This window comes from Hibiscus syriacus, unplaced genomic scaffold (genome assembly GCF_006381635.1).
Source record: "Hibiscus syriacus cultivar Baekdansim isolate YM2019G1 unplaced genomic scaffold, ASM638163v2 tig00112206_pilon, whole genome shotgun sequence".
In the NCBI taxonomy this organism is placed as follows: Eukaryota; Viridiplantae; Streptophyta; class Magnoliopsida; order Malvales; family Malvaceae; genus Hibiscus; species Hibiscus syriacus.
The window spans coordinates 2237766-2264971 of NW_024063267.1; the positions used below are offsets into that span (position 1 = coordinate 2237766).

A 27206-nucleotide genomic window follows, 5' to 3' on the forward strand; every position below is an offset into this window, starting at 1 on the left:
ATCTGGTTTTCTGGCTTTTTTTTTTAAATCTTTTTTCCCCCTGCTTCTGTGATTTTTTGGTAGAAAATATAATGTAGTCTCAAGCATTTGATGTTGGAAAAAAGTGAGAAATTAGGAAATTTTAGACATATTTTCTAACTGTAAAGATGGAGAATCGAATAATGAATTTATTGATTCATATTCTACTCCGTGAGTTCTTTATAACGGTATTTTATATGTTCAAAACGGTTGAGTGATAGAATGAGAAATTGATGCTCAAAGTAAGGTATATATGAATTATGTTATGAAAATAAAATTTGCCTCCAGAAATCATCTTGGCATTGGCATGTGCCAACTTTTGAACCTGAATCTCCACTGTGGGTTTTATATTGCCTTCCATTTGGCAGCTTGTTTTGGATAAACTGAGTTCAGCTTGTAATCATTTCAATAATGGCTGGATTAGGCCAACGGTATTTCGTTGTTTGAATGTGCAGTGTTCTGTTTAATTCAATATATTATTATGGTACAGGACTTTATGAGGACCTGGTAGTTCCTGTGACAAATTTTCATAATGAGGACCATGGTTTCATGGTTTTGGCTGGTGATGTTTTTGATGTGCCTATTAGAAAGGATATTATCCACCGTGTTGTATGATGGCAGCTTGCAAAACGACAACAGGTTCCATTTCATCCTTCTTTATGGATACTGGAATAACACACTTTTAGAATTCTCTTGATGCTAATCTGAAATTTTTCAAGACTGTGCCATATGTTTTTTCAGCTCAATACCGGTTCTTATTTTCCATATAAATTGCATTAGACAGTTCTTCTCACTTGTGCAATCAATATACTAAGCATGAATGAGTGATAAATGAATGATTAACAGGGGACACATTCAACAAACACTATTAGTGAGGTTAGTGGGACTGGTAGGAAGCCCTGGCGACAGAAGGGTAGTGGTCGAGCCAGGTATGGAACACTGCGTGGTCCCCAGGTGACTACTTTTCGGTGTGAATTTAATGAGTTTTAGGGCTAAACTACTATTTTCCGAAGTCTTTTAATTGATTTTATGGATTGATAACAGTTTCGAGGTGGTGCTACTATGCATAGCCCTAAGCCAAGAAGTCATGCTTTTAAATTGAATAAGAAGGTTCGACGTCTCGGGCTGAAGATTGCATTGTCTGCTCGTGCCGTTGAATGAAAGGTTAGTCAATATTATTTGGCATGTGTATTCTTCATTCTATTTTGCATTCCTTAGTGTGGTTTTACTGATTTACTATTAAATTCAGAACAATGTTTTTCAGCGCTAATTGAGTGTTAAATCCTAACTGATGAGTATGGCACAATCGAACAGCTTCTTGTCTTTGAGGACTTGGAGGTCCCTACACACAAAACCAAAAACATTGTGAACTATGTAAACCAAATGGAGGATGCCAAGAAACTTCTGCTGGTGGATGGAGGCCCCATAAATGAAAAGTTGAAGCTGGCTACACAAAATCTACACTATGTCAATGTACTACCATCAATTGTAAGTTAGTGTTAACTGTAATATTCCAATGTCTCCAATTATTAGCAAAACATGGTTGAACTACTGGCTTGCCTTTGTCATTATTACATAATAGACCAATATACGCACCCTAAATCTCTGCTTCCAAGACCGAGTAAATCCCTACAAACTTGGTAAAACCCATCAATCAATTCCCATTGTGGTCTCTCACGACTCCTCCACATGAAGTGATTCCCATAGTTTTGTGGCGGCAACCATCCGAGTTAACCTTCAACCACCCGGATGGGGGTCTGTTGATTACACTCAAAGCTTAGTCTCTCTGCTGTAGATTCATGGTCAAAGCCTCTGCTTCGTTCTAAAATGGATCGGTCGACCTCAAGCTGCGATCCGAATACAACAAAATTGCGATACAGCCAAATGTGCCAAAGTATATACGCAAATCAAAGATCCCAGTTCTTAATTTGCCCAGTAAAACCGTTGGCATTCGTAATGTTCATAGATAACCAATCAAGAAGGTTCATCGTTAGAAATGCTTGTAACTTTTCTGGTTTCATTATGTTAACCCATGTAGACAAAGCAGATGGGCATAACCGTAACAGATGATGAATGTCTTCCACCGATGCTGAGCATAACGAACAACTTCCATCATTTGTTAAATGGAGCCGCATTCTTTTCGAATTTGTCATCAGTCTACCATTGTTAACCAACCAAAAAAATTGAACTTTTTGTAAACCACGAAACTTTTGGATCACACCCAGACGAAATCTTCCGAATCTTAGGAATAACCAATCTGAAACTCATACGCTGACTTTACCGTGAATCTGTGATCATCACGCAACCTCCATCTCACTTCATCCATACCAAACTAATGCGAAGGGCCTTTCTTTGCCGCGATTTTCAGTAGTATGTTCAGAGGAAGAAATTGCTCAAACTTTTCCCATTTCCAATACCCTACTTCATCAGCCATCTCCGCAACTGTACAAATAAATAAGGTGATAGGTCTCCTTATCGGATACCTCGTGAAGGCGCAAAACTATGTCATAGTACCATTCCAAATAATGCGAGTATTCACTGAAGAAACACATGGCATAATAAGACGAATCAAGACCTCAGGAATACCTAAATCAATCAACATATCTTAGATAAAAACCAACTCCAGCCAGAGGTAGGCCTTCCCTAAATCTATTTTTATTGTCATCCACCCCTTATGTCCTGTCTTTCTTTTCATGGAATGATAATATCCTGAGTTATGATTATATTGTTCATAATCGATCGGTCATGAATAAAACTAGTTTGATTTCTGACACCCAAACAGGAAGTAGAGGTTTCAGACGATTTACGATCATCTTTGTTATTGCTTTATACACAACATTACAATGACTTATTGGCCGAAATTGACTTATAATTTTCGGACTCTGAATTTTCAGAATCAAAACGAGAAGCGTTTGGTTGAAATCCGGCTACCAATATTCCCTTTAAAAAACTCTACGGATAAAATGACACACCGCACTACTCACCACCCCCCAATTCTTTTGGTAGAACGCTGCGTGTATTTCGTCGATCCTATGAGATTTAAGAGGAGCCATTCCAAAGAACGCCATCTTAATTTCGTCGTCGGATATAGTCTGGTCTAACACCTCCAACTGACCAACAGAGACCCTCGGAAATAGGCCCCTCTAATAAGCGACTCTACCTCCCTCACTTTGGAACAAGCGTTGAAAGAAGGCCACTACCATATCTTGTAATTCTTCTTCACTAGTACACCAAATCCCGATATCATTTTTAAGTGCAGTAATCTTGTTCCTACGACGCTTAGCCACAACTGAAGCGTGAAAATATTTGGTATTCTGATCGCCATTTATAACCCAATTCAAGCATGCTTTTTGTCTCCAAAAGCTCTCTTCTTGTTCCAGGATAATATCTAATTCTTTTCGGAGTTTCTCTTCAAGATCACAAAGAAAATCAGAATGGCCCCTCCTTAACGCTCTTTTTATCCCTCGAATACGAGCTAACAAGGATTTCTTATTCTTCCTAATATGACCGAAGACATCTTTGTTCCAAGTTGTAACTCCTGCAACAAAATCGCTTACATTAATTTGTATTGAAGTCATGTTCTCCATTCCAAACCGAACGCATAAAGTCTTGGAATTGAGGGTGATCATTCCAAGTAGCTATGTATTGGAACAGACGATTAGATGGAATACTAACCTTTACAAATTGTCGGAATAAAATCGGTCTGTGATCTGATCCCAAGCGGTCTAAGTGAATAACATGAGAATATGGAAACAACGAATTTAATTTACCATTTGCTAAACACTGATCTAGACGCTGATGAAGATTGCCTCTAGACCACATAAATGGAGGATCCTAAAAGCCCAAATTCATGACCCCAACTTCATCAATAACGTTAGCAAACAACTTACTGCCACGGATTGGATGTCGAGCTCTCCATGTCCTTCATTCACCGCGAGAATAGAGTTAAAATCACCTCCCAAAAGTCGCAGAACCTCATTCCCAGGATCAAGATTAATTAAGGAAGGCCACAAATGTTTCCGGATTGCTTTATCCAGACTAGCGTACACAGCAATGAAGTAAACCCACTCTTGGCAATCAGAGTTCAAAAACGACCATGAACAAACTGATTCGAGATAGTCAAAATTTCAAGATTCACCGTATCATCCCATAAAATCCAAATGCCACCACTAAACTCCTGAGCCTCAACTCTAAAAGAGTGATGGAATTTTAGCCTCGTCAACACTTTATCAGCTTTCCTCCAGCTTATCCGAGTTTTTATAAGCGCAACAACTCTTGGTTTAAACTCCTTAACGAAATTATTAAAAAATCGACATAAAGTAGGACTCGCTGCCCTTTGACAATTCCAAAACATATAGTTAATCATAAAATAATGATAGAAAAAGAATACTCGAACCAGATCAACAAACCATCTCATCTGTTCCCCGTCCACGTCCAAGGCATCCATCGAGTCATTGTCACTAATAAGACCAGCTTCAACCAGTCTAGCCTCTTTATGAGCGTTCAGGACTGAAGCATCATGATTACACATTTCATTTATTTGCTGCGAGAACTGTTGTACCCACTCATTTGTTGAAGAACTATCAGTCAAGTTCTCCATTTTTGGTTTTGATCCACAATGTATATTCTCCTTAAACACCTTATTAACTATTTTGGCGGGGGTAAAAGTTTTAATGCCAAGATTGCCTTTGCCATCTTTTCCTCTTTCCACAATTGACAAAGCTGTGTGATTACCTGCAACATGATCCAAACAGTGCACAAATGTCTTTGGAGTGTTACGCTCCAACGTTGGAACAACATTCACCCCCTCAACTCTTTTAGAGCTTGCTTCTTTTCTTCTCTGGGTTAGATGCTAAAAACGCAGCAGAATGATTAACTGAATTCTTCTCTTTTTGGCTACTTAATTTGACCCCTTTATTCATTTCCTTTGGTGGTTGTCGAGCAGTTTTATTTGGTGAAGTGTTAATCTCATTAACTTCCATACTCGCTTGACCTTCCTCACTCTCATGATCTGCTAGTACCGCAAATCGGGTCATACCCGACTTTCCTTGTGAGCCCTCTATTTGTTGTTTTGACTTTGTGATAGACTTCGGTGCACGTTTCTTTTTCTCAACAACCATCCATGGACCATACAGATCAATCCGTTAAGTGACCATAAGAACCACATGAGTAGCAAATATGATTCAACCCTTCGTACTCAAGCTTCTGAATAATTTCATCAATCCCAATACATGACTTTAGTGGTTTATTCAAGTCCACTATAATTGCCAACCTAGCAAACTTTCCACGGTCACCTGCCTACGTATTATAATCCACGCGCACTATCTTTCTCACTGCCCTAGTGATCTTACAAAATAAAGATTTCGAGTAGCAGCGGTACGAAAGACTCGGAAGCTGTACTCCGACCAACACTTGAGAAAGGTGCTTTTCTGATGTCGTAAACGCTCTACTACAAAATTGCACCGTAAAATAATTTTCATTGATCATCTAACGTCCCTAATTAAGAACCTTAACATGACCCTCTCTTTAGTAAACTTCACTGGAAAGTAATATATATATATATATATATATATATATATATATATATATATATATATATATATTTAAAAATAACAGTATTAAAAAAAGCGTACATGTCTCCTTTAAACAATTCCCCCCCTCCCCCAATATTGATCCGTCCAGATTATTTCACAATATTATTATTTATATAAGTAGAATTAAAAAAAATGGTTGTTACTCCAGCACTTGACTGTATTGTCTCCACTCTCCACAACCATAGTACTTTCTTCTTGAATGAGTTGTCTCCACTCTTCCTCTTCCACCGGGAAGTCTTAGGGTTTTGTCCATCTTTCTTCAGTTCTCCCCTTATTTCTTCAAAGCTTTCCATTTTCCCTTTCAAAGAAAAAGATTTGAAATTTCCACCTCAAAACCCTAGCTTCCATGGCAAAAACAAGACCAGGGTTTTCTGCTACCAAGCCCAAACAAGGGAAGAAGGACCTCGACTCTTACACCATCAGAGGCACCAACAAAGTTGTTGGAGGTACTGTGTTCATCTAGATATATACTCCTACAAATACGTGTATGCCGTAAAAAATGCAGCTTTGGTGGGGGAATTTTCGGATCTCGACATTTCGTGTTTATCAATTTTAAAATTTCCAAAAATTTCATGTAGCATTTAGTGTTGACGATTAAGAAGTGAATCCTTGGCTGTTTTGTAGTCGGGTTTTACATTTTGCTGGGTTTAATGGATGCATATACATTCGTGTTGATACATGTAATTTTGTTTGCAGAAGGGGTTGAATATGCGTCTATCATATCAACATCAATGTATATACGTGTTGGTTTTTTTTACGGGAGTAAAATAGATGTTAAGAAATTGTAGTTTGTGATGGCTGATAGTGGAAATTTGAGTTTTTTTTCTTTTGCAGTTGGGGATTTTGTTCTGATGCGTCCTTCCGACAGTGGTAAGCCTCCGTATGTGGCACGAATCGAGAAAATGGAAGCAGATAGCAGGAACAATGTGAAGGTTCGAGTACGGTGGTATTATCGTCCGGAAGAGTCGCTTGGAGGAAGGAGACAGTTCCATGGAGCAAAGGAGCTGTTTTTGTCAGACCACTATGATGTGCAGAGTGCTCATACCATTGAAGGGAAGTGCATTGTTCATTCTTTCAAGAACTACACTAAGCTGGAGGATGTTGGGGCTGAGGATTACTTTTGTAGGTTCGAGTATAAAGCTGCTACTGGAGCCTTTACACCTGACCGAGTTGCCGTGTGAGTACTGTGATCTGTTGGTTTGTGAAATATGGCTTTTAGTTTACTTGTTGGCAATATCGTATCAAATCTTTGGTGCCCCTGGGTTTTTTCTGTTTTGAAGGTACTGCAAATGTGAGATGCCATACAACCCGGATGATCTCATGGTGCAATGTGAGGGCTGCAAGGACTGGTAAGGTGTTATATGCTTCGTTTTATGATTTCCTGGTGCTAATGGCCCGATACCTTTTAAGATATTTGTAATGTTTTCAATATGGTTCCTATAGGTATCATCCTGCTTGTGCGAGCATGACAATTGAGGAAGCAAAACTGCTGGATCACTTTGTTTGTTCTGAATGTTCTGAGGAGGATGTCAAAAGGTCACAGAATGGGTTTCATTCATCACCAGTATCTGATGTAAAGGTCAGATCTCTTTTTACCAAATCCACATGATGCTTGGCCAGTTTTTTCACTATATTCTTTAAGACCTTCTATATTTACTAATCCTCCCATATGCAATTTACCAAACCTGTTTTTTGGTTTCCTGCAAGGTAGCTTGTTTTATGAATTTAAGGGAAATTAAGAGACATTTTCATCCTCCGCTAATAATTATAATGGCACGTAGAGCATATATTCACTACAGTCACTGGAAACCCTAAAGTTAATGTTGGTTATCTGTGTTACAATTGATTATAAGTGGATAGAACGTTCATTTAGTGAGGGAATGTGCTTTACCCTAAGATGCTAGTTCTTTTATTTCTGTGTACTGCCATGAGCCCCTGAGGTCAGATCAAGTTTGAGTGTCTACCACATCTCTTGATATGTTGCTGAATCATACTTTAAAAATATTTAAGATTAGCATTGATTTTTCTAGTCAAGGCCATGACTGTTACCACCGACTAGATACGAATTTTAGAGTGAGTGTTTAGATATAAAACTGTCACCACATATAGTGTTTTGAGGTTTTGCTTTGATTTCTCATTCTTGTGATCTTTTCCAGGTGGAAGCCAAACGACAAAAGAGATAAGCTAACAATGGGGAAATTTTTGTTGCATAGAGGAGAGATTCCTTATGCAGATTTAGATTGTTGGCTGTTGTTGTGTGAGTTGTATAGCGTAGAAGTTGTGTTTTGTCCGAATTGTGGCTGTTATTAACTTACGAGTTGTAGTGGAGACATCGGTGTCTGTGGTAGGTTAAGGAGATTAAGTCTGCGGGAGGTTTCATTTGTAGTTTCTCTGATGTTGAACCCATATTTGCGCTAAAAGCTTTCTAATATTGCCCTTCTTTCCGTGACACATGTTCTTGGTTTACGCATTTGTGTCTCACATAAGCTCTTCTCACTAAAATTCAATCATCTGCAAAACAAATGTTGAATGACCCAAGATTGCTTTGGCTTTAGGTTGTGCCGATACTATATTTGTTTCAAGAAATGCACCCAACCTTACGAAGAGGCACAACTTATATAGCCCTTTTCCTTCATTGTAAAAACATGGCAAACGGGGTTAATACCGAATAGAGATAAAAGAATCATTCTTCTGGCTATGAGTTTCAGTTTATCTTCTGCAGAAGAGAGATCAACATTTTTACTTCTTTTAATGGAAGGAGATACAGCAGCATTTCATGGCTATTCTCTTGCAAACATGGGTTGACCCTAAGATGTTTATTAAACAATAATTGAATTTCAACATCAACCAAAAAATACAATTCCCAAAGTCATTTTCAACATTCAACTCAAACGAGGATCCAACAAGACAAGTTTGCCCAATACCAAACAACCATGTATAGTTAATCAGAGTTTGATTTGAGACTAATACTAAACAACAAAGAATGTTACATGTTTTAATTATAACATCCTTAAAAGTTACAAAACGGAAATGTGTTAATCGGTATGACACATACACTCTTTGCACCTTGGATACCGGTATACGTTTCTACCTTTGGGTCTACTCTGAACATGCTTAGTTTGCCTAACTGCCTTCCTCACTCTCTGCTCAAACACTTTCCACACAAAATTTGTATCGACTAACTCGAGTAAACACCCCTAACCTCATGTTTTTATTGAAGCCCAAGGATGACTCGTTCATTAATCACGAGCCATGACCCGCTCCATCCCAGTACGTAATCACTACAGCAAAACTGTTCTGTAGCGGCGTTTTTAGCGGCGTTTGTTGATAAAACGCCACAAAAGTATTACATATAGCAGCATTTTCAATCCAAACGCCACAAATTGAGACTTTAGCGGCGTTTTTTGTGAAAACGCTACAATAGAGTATAAATATAGCGGCGTTTTTGTTAAAAACGCCGCCATATGATGGTATATAGTGGCGTTTTTTCAACAAACGCCGCAATTAATAATAGTTTTTGCGTCGTTTTTAGATAAACGCCGCAATATAGTGTTAATTTAGCGGCGTTTATACCAAAAACGCCGCAATAGAGTGGTAAATTAGCGGCGTTTTTTGTATAAACGCCGTAAAAACATGTGATATAGTGGCGTTTGTTAAAAACGCTGTAAAATGTTAAATATATTATCCTCTCTTTTCTCCTACCCAAACCCTAAAATCATTTCAACTATTCTTCCCTCATAGTTTCTTCTCTGGTACAACAACGACCCTCACACGATTCCAAGCGACGTCATCTTTTGTCTATCCCGGCGACCAAATCGGCCCTCTCACCGACGAACTATAACACAATTCCACGGTTTGATCCCTCTTATCACTAATGATCTTTTTCAATTTTGTTTTGGTTGGTATTCTGAAAATGGGGAAAACCCAGAAAGCTAACATATTTGAGAAAAAAAAGAACAGGTCTTGCCTTGAGTAAGAGAAATTATCGTCGGAATGTCTACGTGGCGTCTTTGCTCTGACGGTGGATCAAATTATCGCTGGGAGGCTATCGGTCCGGTTTCGCCGTCGAAACTCGATGATGACTCGACAGGAACTCATATTGCTCCATACCCTTCCATGGCTGATCTCCTACTTGAAGGTAAAATTCTATGAATCTTTATGCCGCTATATTTCCCTTTTTGTACGGTCACTCAAATTTCATAGATCGTACGCATGTAGGATCTTCGAAGCTTATTGAGAATGATGATAGAGAAATGGATAAATACCCTATGTTTAGAAACGAATTTGGTAACTCTGTGGCATTGAAAGAATCTTCAATTGCAAAAGCAGTATCGATCCTCAATGAAGACGATGTTGCCTCTACTGTTACTCCAAGTAAACGTTTATATCATCTATTTAAATATATTTTAATGTTTGATTCAATTCCCAAGCACCTCCAATCAAGTTTTATACTGTAGGTGGAGGGTCGTTATCTGTTTCAAGTGAAGCACTGAAGCGCGCAAGGAGTCTTCTTGGTGAACCGGAGGTAGGAGATTTATTTGGTGAAATGGATGAAGAGTTTCTCCATATAGAATTTACACGGAGGAAAAACTTAACGATGCGTCGTCAAACAAGGAAAATAACTTTCCTACGTCCTTTCCCCACGAAGGAGCAATGAAGACTAAATTGTACTGAATAATATGGTGAAGACTGTTTATGCATAAGTACTTTAATGTTTCTAAATTATAATGTATGTTGAAGACTGTTTATGCATAAGTACTTTAATGTTTCTAAATTATAATGTATGGTGAAGACTGTTGATGCATAAGTACTTTAATGTTTCTAAATTATAATGTATTTTGTTGTTAAGTAGTTTTATGCATAAGGACTTCTGTCTTAATTAAAATGTATGGTTGTAACTTTAGGTTATGTATAGAAGAAATGAAATATTTAAAATATGTTAATCTTATATAAATAAAGGTATTTAGTGGCGTTTGTATCCAAAAACGCCGCTATATATTACACATTTTGCGACGATTTTAGATATAAACGCCGCTAATGAGTAGTATAATAGCGGCGGTTTTTTACAAACGCCACAAAATATTTGTATTTTATTGGCGTTTTAAAAAAAACGCCGCAAAAATTGTTTATTAATGGCGTTTATAACAATCGCCGCAATAGGTGTACTATATAGAGGCGTTTTTTACCAAACGCCGCAATATATTTGAATTGTTACGGCGTTTCTAGACACAAACATCGTAATATATAAGGACATTAGCTGCGTTTATTAAAAAAAAGCCCCAATAGAGTATAACTCTAGCTGCGTTTGTATTACAAACGCCGCAATTGTTACTTAAATCCTGCGCGAGCATTTCCCCCCTTCAAATCTCATTCTAAACCTAATTTCATCGAAAACAAATGCTCCCCATTGCCATTCGAATCTGTCACCACCTACATCGTCGCTGGCCGGTACTCAACTGCTTCTGCTCGTCGTTGCTTGAAGGGTCATTTCCTGCTGCTGCTCGTCATATTCAACCTCAACTCTGTCGCTTGAACCGTAGCTGCCCTGGAAAATTTTAACTTTGTCCCTCTAGTTCTGGTGAGCCCGCTATCTTCTCCTTTTTTTTCTGTCTTCTTTGAGCACTGTCTCTTTTCTTCTGTTCTGCTTCTGTTAGGAACTTATCTTGGATTTTCTGAATCGAGCCATATTTTCTTTCCCTTATCAGTTTCGGGCTATTTGCTAATTCAGGGAGAAATACTATTCCAATTGCTCCCTTACTGCTCCTGATATTATTTATTACCTTATTATAATTATCTAATAATTCATCTATGTGCATACTTTAACATCGTAAGTATCTCACAATTGATAAAGTTTAGAACTCTTTATCCTCGTATGAGAAGCACCTTATGGATGAATTTGACACTGTAGGAAAGGGTCTCATTATTTATAGAAGAACTCAAGAAAAAGATTTTGATAATGATGCCAAGACAAGGTGAAAATCTAGGAACGCATAAAAAACATATTATTGTAAAAAAGAAGAAGGGGGCATTTAAAGGTCAAATGTTATAAGTTACGAATTTTTTGTTTCTTTATCAAATGGAATTCCACTCGAGCATTTTCTTGTTCTAATCGCCATATTTTTTTTCTCCGCAGGGACCTCCACTTCTTTTGCGCTATTCAGACTCCATCTGGTAAGTAAGAATACCCACCTTTTCCAATGTGTTCTTCCATGGGAATTTCAAAGACAAAGAGTAGTTTCACATGATGGTTTCTTGTTCTGAATGAAGCTATAGTTACATTTTCTTTTCTGGACATCGTAATATTTGTTTTTTTTTCGTTCATGAAGTGCTTGTATAAATGCATGCATGTGTTGTGTCATTTGATGGTTTTGAGTTATTGGAAAAAGAGAAGAGGTTCCTTTTTCTCCATTGTTCAACTGAATAACTTGTTTTTGTTGAAAAATGATAGCAAAATGTTGGTTTTACTAATACTGAGCAAAATGTTGGTTTTACTCGTTTACAATAGTCTACCATCGTTAACTTTGTTGCTTGTTTTTGCTCATGATCAGCTATTGAAAGATATTATTGAGGGGTTTTAGATTTAATTGTTCTAAGAAGGAAGATTCAAAAGTTGTACACTATGTGTAAATCAAAAATAGGTAGCTTAATCATCACAGAGAGAATCATTCAGTTCATATACACTTGAACAAATTTAATTTTAAAATGGCATTGTTTGAAGTGTCCGGTATAGGCATTTTGACATACAAATTTCATTCGGTTCATTTGCATCTATATTGACATAACACAGTAAATAGCTATGCTATCCAACTCGTCATTTTTTCATAAAGTACCTCTATCGATCACCTATGTTCCACACATACTAATTCATGGCTATAAGTGTAAAAGAAATTAACTTTTTTTAAAAAATTATTTTCTTGAACACAATTTGAAGATAACCTTTTAAGTTTGTTCTTTATCGTTGACTTTTCGTTGGAAAATTGATCTGGCTTAGGTGCAATTGTTTCAAGTTAATAAACCTGTTTAGAGCTTATTAAAAATTTTAATATATGTTTTTATCGAATAGTTTGGAGAAGGTAGGGTCTTGGTTAAGCTTTATCAGCTGTTTTTTCTTTAATTTTTTTTGGTTAAAAGGGGTTATGTTGAGTTTTTTGCAGAATTGAGTTTTGGCTTTAAATTCACTGAGATTGATGAGGCATAATTTTGGAACTGAAGAGAGAACATATCAAATTTAAATCACACGGCTTTTCTTTAAACAAGAAAAAACATGGATACACAATGAGAAACGAAGCTTGGATTTTGCTTCGATTTCAGGTTTCAAAATCAACTTGAAGCTTCAAAAATTTTGAACTTGTGGTGTAGGCTACATATATCATTTGTTTACTTTTATTGGATGATCGTTGATATCATATTGATGTGATTTCTTGTCTCTTAATATTACCTGTTAGGTAAGGAATTAACTTTCAGTGGCAGCTTTTAATCCGTTGTATTAATTTAATTATGATAGTGCTTAATGTTGTAAATGTTTCTTGAAGAATGAGGATTATTCTTTCTTTCACTGTTTTTGATTCTCATATACATGTTTTCACTTTTTCATACCATGATAAAGATGGTTACCAGTTTTCACTGTTTTTTATTCCCATATACATGTTTTCACTTTCTCAATATATTCTATGATTTCCGACTGATAGAAACTGTAAAGCTAAATGCAACATCTAGAAGCTGATTCTGCAAAAAGGTTTATTGCAACACTGATTTTAATGAAGATGTAAACCTACACTGCTTATACTTAGTTAACAACTGAATGAATAAGTTGATGTAAAGGCTTCATCCAGAACACCTATAATGTTAGAGCTTGAAGCTACTTTTCGTTATAACAGAAGCGTTATAACTTAACCACAATTTATTTTAAATTTTTAAAGAAAAACATACAAACTAACCTACAAGAGCTTTTTATTGTGGTATTTATATACATACACAGTTGTTGAGCAAGAAGATCTTACATTTGTATAGATATACACAGTTGTTTTATTTTAAATTTGTTAATGTTAGTCTTGTACTTATGTTTGATTTGCATTTGTGTTTGTTAATTCAGGATTTTTATTTCTCCTAACCAATGAATACTATATTTGTGGACCCTTTGTTTGGCATTTCTCTACTGTTTTTTTCTTGAGTATTTTCCATTAAGAGAGTTTTAGGGAACATTAACCAGGTTTGTTTCTTTGAACCTTCTTTTTTTGAATAATTTGAACTTTAGCTTTGAAATATTTTCAGGGTTTAATCTTATACTTTTTATATTGGTTGTTTATATGTATTTATACTCTGGTTTCTCACGATTTCTTAATTTGTTTCATGAAATTACAAATCAAGTCCCCCCAAGATAGACAAATATCGATAAACCCTAATCTTTATGGTTAAAACAATAGAATAATGGCTAACTTGAAAGCGGAAAATTTGAAAGCGGAAAATGAAGCAAGGGAAGCAGAGAGAGCAGCAGTGGAAGCAGAGAAAGAAGCAGCGGCAACACAGAGATAAGCAACATATCAACAGAGATGTGAAGAATTTGAAAAACGACTCAATGATATGATGCTAATGATACAGAAAACGCAACCTCAGAATCCACCATCGTAGTCTCAATTATGTATGTTATGAGCATTCTGTTAATGTTATTGAAACTTGTTTAACTGAACTTATATTATGTTAATGAAAATTTATATTTATTATATTGGATTTGATGTTGTTTGTTATGGATATAGAGTTTAATGTTATAGTTGTTTTGTTTGTTGGATAATGGAACATGTTGAAAAAATAGATTTGGGGTAATCAAGCATTATTTTTATAATTGAAAAATCATGTGTTATTTAGCGGCGTTTGCAAACTAGAAATGCTGCAATATACTAAACATTTAGCGGCGTTTGTATACTAGAAACGCCGCAATATACCATGCATTTAGCGGCGTTTTTGCACTAGAAACGCCGCTAATTCTCAACCCTTATTGCGTCATTTTCGATAAAAACGCCGTTAAAAAACATAACTTACTGCGGCATTTTTGGGAAAAACGTCGCAAAATATCAAAACCTATTGCGGCGGTTTTAAGTAAAACGCCGCTACATCTCAAAACCATTTGCGACGTTTTTAGAAAAAACGCCGTTAAACATCAACGCCTATTGCGGCGTTTTTCTGACAAACGCCGCTAAATAACAAATCCTATTACGGCGTTTGTTCAGAAAACGCCGCTATATGTTGTAACCTATTGTGGCGTTTTTTAAAAAGAACGTCGTTAACTTTAGCGGCGCTATTTTCAGCGGCGCTTTTTGCGGCGTTTGTCATAACGCCGTATGTGTTTTTAGCGGCGCTTAAAAACGCCGCTATAGGTAAAAAAAAACGCCGCAAAATACATGTTTTGCTGTAGTAAATTAAGATACCAACATAATTACTAACACGTTTAATTGCATATGTTGATAAAATACAATTAAGCTAAAGAAACACAACTTGTTACGACTTATCCCCACGTCATCTTTTTGTTTTCCAACACGTTCCTCATTCGTATAAAACAATGGCGGTGGAAGATGTTGAGTTGAGGAAAAATAAGAGGAAATGACAGGGAAATACATACAGAGAAATTAACGACAAAAGACAAATCTAGTTTCCTCATCTCTCATCAAAACTTGCAACATTCAACAGCCTTGAAATTATACAATGTCACAGCTGCCTTTTATTTTTCTAACTTCAGTTATATAAAGTTGAAACTAATTATCTCGTGCACGCAATTTCAGACATTATTATTAGTTATTACTTCTCGTGACGATGATAATTTCATCAGAGCCATGCATCCTATCACACCATTTGAAAGAATGCCAATTATACTACCACCATTAGTTAGGCGGCTTGAATGTATCACATTCTTATTTCTTAATGTTAATTAATTTATACAAATTACTGAGAATATTATATTACTAATATACAATTAAGATGAACAAATCCAATGGAACAAGGAGAAGTGATTAATTCAATAACGAATAAGTCCCTTCCCCTTCACCTTCACCTTATTTTAATGGTGTATATAGTACTCTTTATGATGCAAATCTCTAAATTGGTAAAATAAAAAACAAGTTTCCCCTTTGCGCAAGTACATATAGAAAAATGAGCCAAGTACAGCATGGAAATATCCTTGAAAAGAAAATGCAAACAAGCAAGTTCACACATGATAAAAGTCCGTTGAATGCATTAAAGAGGAGAGAACTGGCGGGTTCACATGGAAGGATGCGGGGGTGTGAGGGATTCCAAAATGCAAGCTCTAAGTTGAAAGAAATAATGAAACGGTATGAGAAATTGTACGGTGGATGAGGTACGGTGCCAACCACGAAGTTCCATGGAACACGACAGGACAGGACTGGATAATATATGTCAATCCAACGGGATGGGATGGGATGGGCAGCACGGTCCTAAAGTCAACAATCGTATCTCGCTCCTCCAATAAATAAACAACTCAACATCTTCTTCATTGGACAAATTTGACCGCTAACTCGGAACAACCGATATAGAAAAATAATGATAATCTCAGGCACAATCAGTGTTTTAAAAATCGGATCGGTCGATTCAACCGGTTTAATTGAGAAACGTTATTTGGTCTGGTTCATTCTATACCGGTTAAACTGCTACTAGTTAATCAAAAAGAATTGTTGAACCGGCTGTGAACATTTCGAACCGGACCGGACAATGAACCGGTTGAAAACAGATTTTGTTTTTTTTTTCTAAAAAAAATTAAATCAAACAACGTCGTTTGTTAAACGAGCTGAGTCGAACTCGAGTATTACTGAGCTCGACTCGAACTCGAAAACTTTAAAAGTAAGCTCCACTCGACTCAAAAACTCACGAGCTAAAAATTATCAACTTCAACTCGAACTTGAAATATAATATTGAAACTTGAACTCAAAAAGGCTCGAACTCAAAAAAAAATTAGAAGCTCGATTGAAGCCTGAAATTCGAGCTCGATTGAAGCGAAAGAATAATTCGCTCTGTGCTCACCAAAAGGCTCCATGATTTTGAATGTCTAATTGTCTCTATTATTTATAGAAGTCAGTTGAGATGCTCTTCTATGTTTCTTAGCCACGTGAGATTGTTTTGTTATCATATGTTTACTCTTTAGACTTTTGTGATGCTCTTCTATGTTTCTTAGCCATATGAGATTTATTTTAAAAAAAATTAAACTAAACGACATCGTTTGTTATGATTTTTTTAGCCCTAAATTTATTTTTTTATTATAATTATATAATTATATTTATTATTTAATATGTTTTACCTTAAATATTATGTTGTAGTTGATTTGAATCATTGTTTCACTTGATTTTATGGTTTTTAACTTATATAGGTTATAACTAGCTTTGAATATGACTTGTGATATAAAAAACTATTTTTTATTAAATGTTTTTTTATATTTTTATTTAATTTTTTTAAATAATTAATTAATTATGACGTCGTCCGATTTTTCCGACCTATCTAATTTATTTGATCGGTTAAATCAATGAACTGACGATTAATTTCCTATTTACTGACCGATCCGATTCTGAAAACCATGGGCACAAGTTGTTGCCTGCGAATCTCGTGCTAAAGGACACTGTCTCGGTTGTCCTCGGTGCAAATGGAGAAATCATTAGATGGTCCACTCATTACGTCATTTGTGTCTTAGTCAATAATATTTAAATATATATATATATTTTGTGATGAATTTTCACATCTTTATTATATTTAAATAAAAAATGAGTAATTATTTAAAATTTACGACTCTAGTTAATTAGACTATGAATAACGTGATAGCCGAATTCATCAAATAATTTTTAACGCAAATGATTTACGTGTTAAACGGTGGGGATGTACTTGACTGTTTAAAACAAAATTGAATAATATTCCACGTAGATTCAGAGAATTATTCCTTTTTGTTTTTCTTATGGGAATTATACTTGCATTCTTTTTCTGCTCTTCAAGATTAATCTTTTGTTTTCTTGTAAATATTGCATTCCATCTTGTGGTGAAAATTAAAACACGAGTTAAAAAATTGGATCAAACAAGATGAGCATTACGCATTGGAAAATGAATTTATACTCATGCTTTTCGGTGTACTTGAGAAATCTGAATCGGATTTATTCCACAGAAACAACAATAACAAAAGAATCAAGTTTGTGTACATGACCTAACACCTCCCGTCCTCCCCAACAACAAGGTACAAAGAAAACATATAAACATGTAATCCGCATCTCATCCACAATTAAACAACACTAAAAACAAAAGGAAGGGGAAAATGGGTATAACAAAAAAGTTGTTTCTAGTAAATTCCCGGTGGGAAACCCTACTGATCTATTGTCTGCTGCTAAGCTTCTGGTGATGGCATTACTTTTTATTGCTGTTGGAGGTGTTGCTACTACTGTTATTGGGGTGAGAACCACCAATGATGGAGGTGATGGCAGCTGCGAGGGCGGCAGTGAAGCTGGGATCATTGGTGATGGCAGCCGTGGCGGCGCTTACTTTGTCAACCAGGGTGGGATGTTGAGGCTGCAGTTGCGGATGAGGAACTTGGTGGCCTAACTGCGAAGACAACTGCAGGCCTGAGAATTTTGACTGATTATACGGTGCTTGGTAAAAAACTTGAGGCAATTGAGAGGCTTCGAATTGGGGTGGTGGTCTTTGGAATTGTAGAGTGTTGGGTGATTGAGTAAGGTCCAATGTTACAGTTGGGAACGGAGCAGAAGCTGAAATCGATGCCATGCTCGAGGAGCATGATGGAAGGATTGTCCTGGCAAGAAAATTGGGGTTCATAATCCCATCTGCACTGGCCATTGAACCTGAAAGCAACATGCTTGTAGCTGTTGTTGTTGTTGATGCCATTGCCATGGCAGCTGGAGGAAGTGGGTGATTGTGGTTGCCCTCGTAAGTTGTTATCAAGATTGTTCTATCTTCAGCGCAGCGTTGAACCTGATAATTGATCAACATGAATACTACTAATGAGTTCCAGGCCTTGAGAATCGAGAAATGAAATCTAAGCAACTAAAAAAATGGAAACATACTTGTTTACGGACAGGACAACCAACTGCCATTGTGCACCGGTAATAACCTCTAGGACAGGGATTTCCTTTTGCCATCTTTTGTCCGTATTTTCTCCACTGACATCCATCACTGATCTGTATCAATTCAACCGAACAATTTAACAACTTCATATCATTCGGATGATGATCACAATTAATGATTGAAGCAGTAACATACAATGGGAGCTTCCGATCGAGCTCGAACGGAAACACGAGCTTTCCTCATGGTGGCATCAGAAGATGGTTCGATCGGCTTAGAAAGATTCAACTTTTGAGCTTTGTTAGGACCCCAGCCATCAGATTCAGGGCTTTCTTGTGATGCAACTTCCACATTGTTTGGAGTAGACACTGAACGTGTTCTTTCTTCTGATGAAGGATGAGACATCTCATCTGCTTCGGCGGTGCCTGAATATGAGACTATATCCATAAATTGTGTAGGCTTTACCACCTCATTTTTCTTCACTTGGGATTTTATTTCTTGAATCTGAATCCATTAAACATATTTAAGTCACCGATTTGAATCAAAATTATACAGTTCCTATGATATATATAAAAGAAGAATAAAATTACCTCATGTTCTTGGGTGGTTTTGGGTCCTGGATTTCTTTGCTGCTTCATTAAGGTCACAAGGTGCATCTGGAGAGCGGTGTAGTTGTTGCTGACATGACTAATCATGTTCCTTAATATCTGATTTTCAGCATGCATACGTTTGAACTCCACTTGTAATTCCGCCAGCTGAATTAAAGTGGGAAAAAAATCATTCAGTGGACAAAGAGTGCACATATGCTAGCTTGCCGCCACCGATTCAAAAAGTTAAAGAACCAAAACAATAACAACTTTTCACTTTTAGAATCATCTTCATACCTCATTCTTTTCTATCTTATCTTCCGTGTCCAATGATACCCCGCCATCAACCGTGAGAAGATGCAACCCGGTCTACAGTTAGAACATAAACGAAACACACATCGTCATCAATAATTCAGTTCAACTCTAAACTCAAAGAAAATGGTATTAATGAGAAGAAGAAAAAACATTTACATTGACACCCAAATGATCGCCTCCTCCGTGAGAAGTTTTCTTCTTGGCGGTGACGGTAGTACTAGTTTTGTTATCATCATCAACCCTGTGTTTCTTATCAGAGAAAAAGTCAACCTCATCGACCACCAGGCGGTTGTTAGCAGAGGCAGGTGAGGAGGGAGAGGAAGTTCCACGGTGATCCTCCCTGTAACCAGCAAGGCTAACAGGGAACTGAAACATGTCCGGCTGTTGCTTTAACCTGAAGAAAGGTCCGGCGCTGGCGGAGTTGGTTTTGCTAGGGAAGAAACCAGATACAGGATCAGAATTACCGAGAGTAAGCCCCCATCCTTTGTCCATAAATATATTTACAAGTGTAAGAAGACCAAAGTTTTCGATCCAAAAAAGAAGAAAAGAAAGACAGGAGTTGAAACGTGAGATATGGGAAGGCGTTTGAAATGAAATGTATTGTGATTTGTGAAAGTCTTTCTACCGGTGCAATGGGATCGCTACTAAAAAGGGTTTGGAACGTAGACCGGGTTTAGCTACAACGTATTATAATTTTTGTATTTTTTTCTATGATTGTTACGTCAGATTGTGCGTCAGATCTGGCAAATTGACCCCTCTCACAAACCAAATATAGAAAGGACAAGGCAGCCAGTGAAATCACTGGAAAACGTACACATCGCTTTCCTTTTGCCATTATTTCATATCATTTGTTTTGAGTTTTGACCAATAAATATTAACAATTTTTTTAATATTATAAGATTATAAAATAATATCTATTCATAACTTTGTAATGTGTTAATAATGTACATATAATTCACGGGCATCGTTACTACACTTAAAATCTAAAAAGACTAATGTTTCTTACTATTAAAACTACTACATACTAACAATTTTAGAAATAAAGAACATATAGATCCAATGAATAAATGTTTTGGGTATGGCATTCTTTCTTTTAGAAAATGAAAAAAAATTAATTAAATAATTGGTGATCATTAAAATATGAATAAATATATGATCAATTGAATTAACTTATATTTTATTAATAACAATAATTGAATTTTGTAGAAGGGAAAATAAAAAGAATAGAGAGCGGTTGAGAGCAGAGGGTATTGGAAGTTTAGAATAAACAATAGGTTGCGTCAAGAAAGGGTTTGGACTTAGGGCGGTAGATGAGACGGGACAGATCGCGAGCTATTCGAGATCGACTCGATTAAGGCTCGATAAATACTCAGATCGAATGGACTCGACTCTAGTTCTTAACGAATCGAAATGAGCTACTTGTTATTCGACTCGAAAAGCTCGTGAGCAGCTCGAAAATATAATATATTAAGATTTTATTTTTTAAAATAAATTATTAATAATATTAATATTTATGTATTGATTTTTTTTTTAAAATACAATAAGATTTTCATGTATTTAAGGTTTAGGTTTGAGTTTGAGGCTTCAATCAAGTTAAGTTTAAGATTTGTTTTCATTTCGAGTATTTTCGAGCTGCTCACGAGCTTCAGTTCAGGATTTCGAGTTCAAGTCGAGTTTAAAAATTTTAAGCTCACGAGTTTTCGAGTTGACTCGACTCGACTCGTTTACACCCCTATTTGGACTCCCTACTTTTTAAATGTAAAGAAAAAAATATAAAGGAAAAGCAAATAAAGTAGGATAGCACATGGTTAAAATTACAACCAAATGTTATCCGACGGAAATGAGAGGATCTGTGATCGACCTTGTTCCAAAATTCAACCAAATGAGACTCGGGCATAGACTTAGGTTAAACTTCTCAAAAATTGAGATTTTATATTTGAATTTTATTATATTTAATTTATATATAATTTTATTGATAATTTTATTGCTATAGTGAGGACGTAGTATTGATATTTTTTAATGATTGAAATTTTAAGATTTAATATGAAAATTAGTATCCAAATTATCTCGTTTTTCTAAATATGTGTTTAACTTTATTTTTTTCAATATATGTTTCTAATGTTACAAATGTTATCATTTTAGGTGTCTTGATTGTGACCGCCGTTAAAAACTTCGTTAAGTGACACATATTACGTTTTGATAATTTTAATTTTTTTAAAAAAAATAAAAAAATATTTTTATTAAAAACCTAAAATTTTCAGAAATATAAAAAACAAAAACTAAAAACTAAAAACCCTAATTTCAATCCTATACCCACGTCGACTGCTGCTTTGGTTGTCATTATCGTTGACGAGCTACCCCGAACGTGCCTCTACCCAAAGATCATTTTCCCCTAAACAGTCACTCAAAAACACACACACTGACGATGATATTAACGGTAAATTCGACAAAACAACAAACTCGATTCAACTCATGTCGGCTCTGATTGTAGTGGCTCTTCATTGGGAAAATAGTGTTGGGAGGAGGCGTGGCCAAGTGGAGGTCCGATGGACAGTAACAATAGCAAGGTCGACGGTTGACATGGGTATATAGATTAGATTTAGGATTTTCAAAGTTTGGGTTTTTTAAGAAAATACCCATATTTAACGGCAATTATGGTTTGGGCACCTAAAATGATAATATTTGTAACGTTAGACACCTAGATTAATCGGGAAACAATTAGACACATATTTAAGAAAAGTAATACTTATTTTTATATTAAGCCATTTTTTAACTATTAAAAAGATACATGCACTTCAATAGTGTATTATAATTATTAGTTTTAATTGAATATTTTCTAAAATAGTTTGGGTGATTATAATGTATTATTTGTTTAGAATATTTTTTAGTTATCACTGACGCATACACACCTTACAAACGTAGTTATTTGAACTCGAGATCTTTAGGGATAACAACATTCTCTTTGCTTGTAACGCCCCTAAAACTGGTCTAGTAATTTTTTTGATGATCAGAATATTTATTTATTCTAATCATGTTTTCGAATAAAGATGTTTAAATTTGGAATAAATCCTAAGTAAATTAGGTTGATCTTGAAATGTTTGAAATAAGGACTAAAATGAAAGAATTGTAAAATTAGTATCTTTGAATGCAAGTAAAGTTAGGAAACCCTTTCATGTGCATATTTTTATTAAAGGGCCAAAGCTTTAGTTTTTCCAAAATCATGGAGTTGGTTATTCATCACCTATGTGTCATGAAATGAAATTTTATAACCATTTTTTATAGAAAATTTTATATTTATTATCAAATTTGGATTGTTTTTCATGTGAACACCAAGGGGAGAGAGAAAATATCTTACTTGTTTTCAACTTTTTCTTTTCACCATGGATGAATGTTCATCAAACATTTCAACCTTTAAAGATCAATTTCTTGCAATCTAACCATTAATTTTCAAATCCAAGTACATATTTGGTAAGCCATTGATCTTAGCTTTCTTTTGATACTAATTTTGTTATGTTTAGAGTCCAAGTGTTCTTGATTCATAAATCCTAAAAATAAGGATTTATGTAATTTAGTGGTCCTCCTTTGTAATAGAAGTGATTCTAAGTTTCATGGTGATTTTTCCATGATTTTTAGGACTTTGGAACATCAAAGTCTAACACCTTAAAGAGTAAGGTCTTCATGTTTGTTTGTAAATTGATATATTATGTTACCAATGTGTGATTGATAAATCATGTATTTTAACACCTTAAAGAGTAAGGTCTTCATGTTTGTTTGTAAATTGATATATTATGTTACCAATGTGTGATTGATAAATCATGTATTTGATTCTATGTTGAACATGTATTTGATTGTGGGAACTCTTAATAAGAGAGGAGAATCACGCTTATCAGATTAGTATGGTGATTTAAAAGTTTGTTGAGTGTAGTTGTTTGATTAATGTTGAGATGTTATTTGGATATAATTTTTTTATGATTTTACCATATGCATCAATGTTTGTTATTGGGTTCAATTAGAACAATGGATGACATGTTATATATTAAGATAATTTCCTTTGAACACTAATACACTTATGTTGTGTGGTATGTTAAGTCCAAGTAATAATCTTTGTAAGTTAAAATACGATATACAAACATGATTAAGTTATGTTATGACATGATAAGGAGCTAATGCTCAACTATGTTACTTGGTTGCCAAGATAAGTTTCGTATGTGATAAGTTAATTTGAATACAATTGGCATGCCATAAAGTCCATATGAGCTCAAGTTAGGGTTGGATTACAATCCTTATTTGATGACAGTAGGAGGGATGTTGTTGTTGGTCATTGGCGACGGTTTGGAGAGATAGATCATTTTCTGTTAACTAGTTAAAATTATACTAAATTTAATCTCATTTGATATTTATGATATTCAAACTTAAAATCTTAAAAAAACAATAATTCTTTTAACACCGATTTTTTTAACACCGATTTTTCTATATTCATGTCATACCAACCAAATTTAAAAATGCCATACAAAACTCGAATGAATTAATTGCACAAATAAGTCATTTGATCTCAAAGCCAATTCAACCATTTTTACAGATTAGGTCTCGTATGACAGGCGACCGGGTGCAGCCGTGGCTTGGTCTGTCGTCGGCCTGGCCCCATGTTGCATCACCCTCCCACGTTTCAATACGTTGACTGTTTACCGGTAGGAAAAAGTCATTTACAATTTGACTAAAAAATCTGCTATATTACATGTAGTTTTTCTTTTTCATTTCCACTCTAATTTTTTAATTTATTTTATAAAAAATATGTTATTTATAAATTTATTATATATTTAATCTAATTATTAGATTGAGAAAAAATAATATAATTTTTGATTAAATAAATAATCATTAGTTGTTATAATATTGACATGATAACTTATGATGCTAATGTGACAGTCTATGATAGAGATAAAATTATGTTCCGTCTAAGGGTCATTGCTCCCTCTAATTTTTTATTATTAAAATAATATATGGTTAAATTTTAAATCAGGGTTTTCAATTTTAGTTTATTTTGATTTTATCCCTTTATTTTTCATGATTAATTATACTTCTTTCCCCTCACTTTTTATAGTTATTATAGTTTTCTCCTTTTAGTTGGAATATTAACTTCGTTCCTGATCTATGATCATCAAATTAAGACAATCAACATTCAAATGATCATAATTTAATAAAACGAAAACATAAGTGACCGAAATTATTTTTTAAAACTTGATAAAATGAAGTACATAAAATATTAAATAAAAGTGACTAATCCTATAATCTAATCATATATCACAAGAAAAGAAAGATACATTCTATTTGTTTTGTTTTGTATTTTTTTTGGGTTTATCGCAGTCCAAAATATTGGATAAGGAGTCAAAGTTTGTAGGTAATAAAATACCCTTGTGCTTCAAAGATCGACAACGACAACCCACGTTAGTGATCTCGGACCGAAACTTTCTCGGTCCACTTTTGCAGCTTTTAAATATATGTATTTAATATAATCTAAAATAGTTTTAAATACAAGCAATTTATTTATTGTATATATAATCAAAGAGGAAGCAACAATTATTTATGAGGGATCAACAGTGAGTTATAAATTTGTAGGGAATTATAATACAGATTTATTATTATATTTGTTGTACCTCAAATTATAAAAGTATGAGTTTCAAATCATATCAAATTAAAACTTAAAAATTTAAATCATAAATAATAACACAAAAGAAGGATTAAAATTAGGGTTTGACCTTAACAATGTATGTTGCTTGGGATATTAAGCAAGCAACAGAGAATGTCAAATGTCAACACCCATTCCCACTAAACTATCCAAAATTTCGAAAACCAAACACTAATACAAAATCATCATTAGAGAATAATAAACAGATTTGACTTGGATTTTTCGTTGACTATCAGGAGGTCCCTACGTGGCTCAATGTTAAAGGCCAAAATAAGACTAAACTACAATATTTTGTTTTCTTTTACTTTAATTTTAAAAAATACATATAACATGACTGAAAAGATCAAATGATATTTAACAAAAATAGGGAGATGGGGTTTTACTAAACAAATTCTAGCATCGTATAATTCCAACAAGTCTAAATATCAAAACAAGTGATTAAATTATATCTTTTTTTAAATAAGTGTATAACGTATTTTTTAACACGTCAATGTACCTAACGTTACAAACGTTATCATTTTAGGTGTCTTAGCCGTCAACGGCGTTAATTTTCTCCGTTAAGCGACAGTGTCACAATCTGGTAATTTTAAATTTTAAAGAAATATTTAAAATATTATTATATTTATTAAAAAACAGGGATGGACCGAGGGGCGCGTGGGGGCAGTGGCCCTCTAAAATTTTAAAATTACCTTATATTTTTAGTTTTTTCTATGTATTTTCTATTGAAAATCTGTTTTTGCCTCCTAGAATTTTTTAAGTTTAAGTTTGCCCTTTTAGAATTTTATAAGTTCAAGTTCACCCTCTAACATAAAATTTCACTTTCGTCTCTGAAAAAAACATAGTTTTTAAATTATAAAAAATCTCCAAAATAACTAAAATTCCCAAATCCTAACTTAACCCACCATCACTGGCCTTTCTGGCCACAACCAATATCGTCGACGTAGTCCTGCCATCCACCTAGTCATATGCTATCGTAGTTGTCACCGATTAACCGTCAGAGTCGTGTGAGATCACAATTTAATCCTAGGATTTGCGGAGTATAAAACATTGATTCGTCGTTGATTAATCACAATTTCATAGAGGTTTTGGTCACCGGGGGAGGTGAGGTGTAACATCCGCAATATCGGGTTAGTGACTAAATTATAAAGTTTCAGAATTTGGTGACTAAAGTAGAAGAATGAAATAGTTCAATGATTTATTTTGAAATATTGCCTAAAAGATATTAGTAATTATAAGGTGAATTGAAGGGCAAAAGGGTCATTTACAAGGAAAATATTTAAATATGATTATATATTAAACATGTGGAAGGGAAGAGGAAACAAAATGGTTTCCAGAATTCTCTTCATCTTTCTTCTTCCTTCACGCATAAAAACCAAGAGCTAAAGGTGAATTTTCTGATTATTGAGTTTTTGGTTAAATTAAAGATTGGGTTTTGATTATTAGATGATAACTAAGCTTAAGGAAATCTTACGTTATCTTAAAATCAAAGTATGATGGAGTTAGGAGGGATTAAAGATTTGAGGTTCTTGGATGAAATCTTGGAATAGAGTTCTTAACTAGAATTGGAAGTCAAATTTGACTTGTCATCATTCTAATTAAGAGATATGAAGTGATAAAATTGGATTTGGAACATGTTCGAAATTGAGTATGATTCTTGAATTACATATGGAGAATAGGATTTTGATGTTAAAGAGGTGATTAATGAATAAAAATGAGTTTGAATATGAGTATGTAAGCTAAGAATAAGAAATGGGAGGATGTATGAAGTAATTAAGCTGAAAATAGTTGATTTTCGGGCATAAATTGAATTTCTGGGCTAGTGTGCATCGGTACACATTCATCATGTACCGATGCATCAAGGGTAAATTTTCAGAAATTGTTCTTATTTGAGTTTCTTAACAATAAGTCATAAGATTACAGGCATATGTAACATAAGTTATAAGATATATGATA

The 27206-nt window shown here is 34.8% G+C and overlaps 2 protein-coding genes and 1 pseudogene across 2 annotated transcripts; 2 read left to right on the plus strand and 1 right to left on the minus strand.

The window, feature by feature from the left end:
- Positions 1 to 339: 339 nt before the first annotated feature.
- On the plus strand, positions 340 to 1515 carry LOC120175451 (annotated as a pseudogene).
- A 4253-nt stretch (positions 1516 to 5768) lies between these two features.
- On the plus strand, positions 5769 to 7985 carry LOC120175469 (chromatin remodeling protein EBS-like). Its single transcript, XM_039182098.1, has 5 exons — positions 5769 to 6058; positions 6447 to 6789; positions 6893 to 6961; positions 7056 to 7191; positions 7769 to 7985. The coding sequence occupies exons 1-5, from the start codon at positions 5959 to 5961 to the stop codon at positions 7793 to 7795; spliced, it is 675 nt and encodes a 224-aa protein (XP_039038029.1). The 5' UTR covers positions 5769 to 5958; the 3' UTR covers positions 7796 to 7985.
- Positions 7986 to 17790: 9805 nt separating this feature from the next.
- Positions 17791 to 20172, minus strand: LOC120175416 (probable WRKY transcription factor 31). Its single transcript, XM_039182037.1, has 6 exons — positions 19727 to 20172; positions 19553 to 19624; positions 19259 to 19423; positions 18867 to 19172; positions 18671 to 18784; positions 17791 to 18578 (listed from the first exon to the last, which is right to left on the minus strand). Exons 1-6 carry the CDS (start codon positions 20060 to 20062, stop codon positions 17997 to 17999), a joined length of 1575 nt encoding a protein of 524 aa, XP_039037968.1. The 5' UTR covers positions 20063 to 20172; the 3' UTR covers positions 17791 to 17996.
- Positions 20173 to 27206: the final 7034 nt, after the last annotated feature.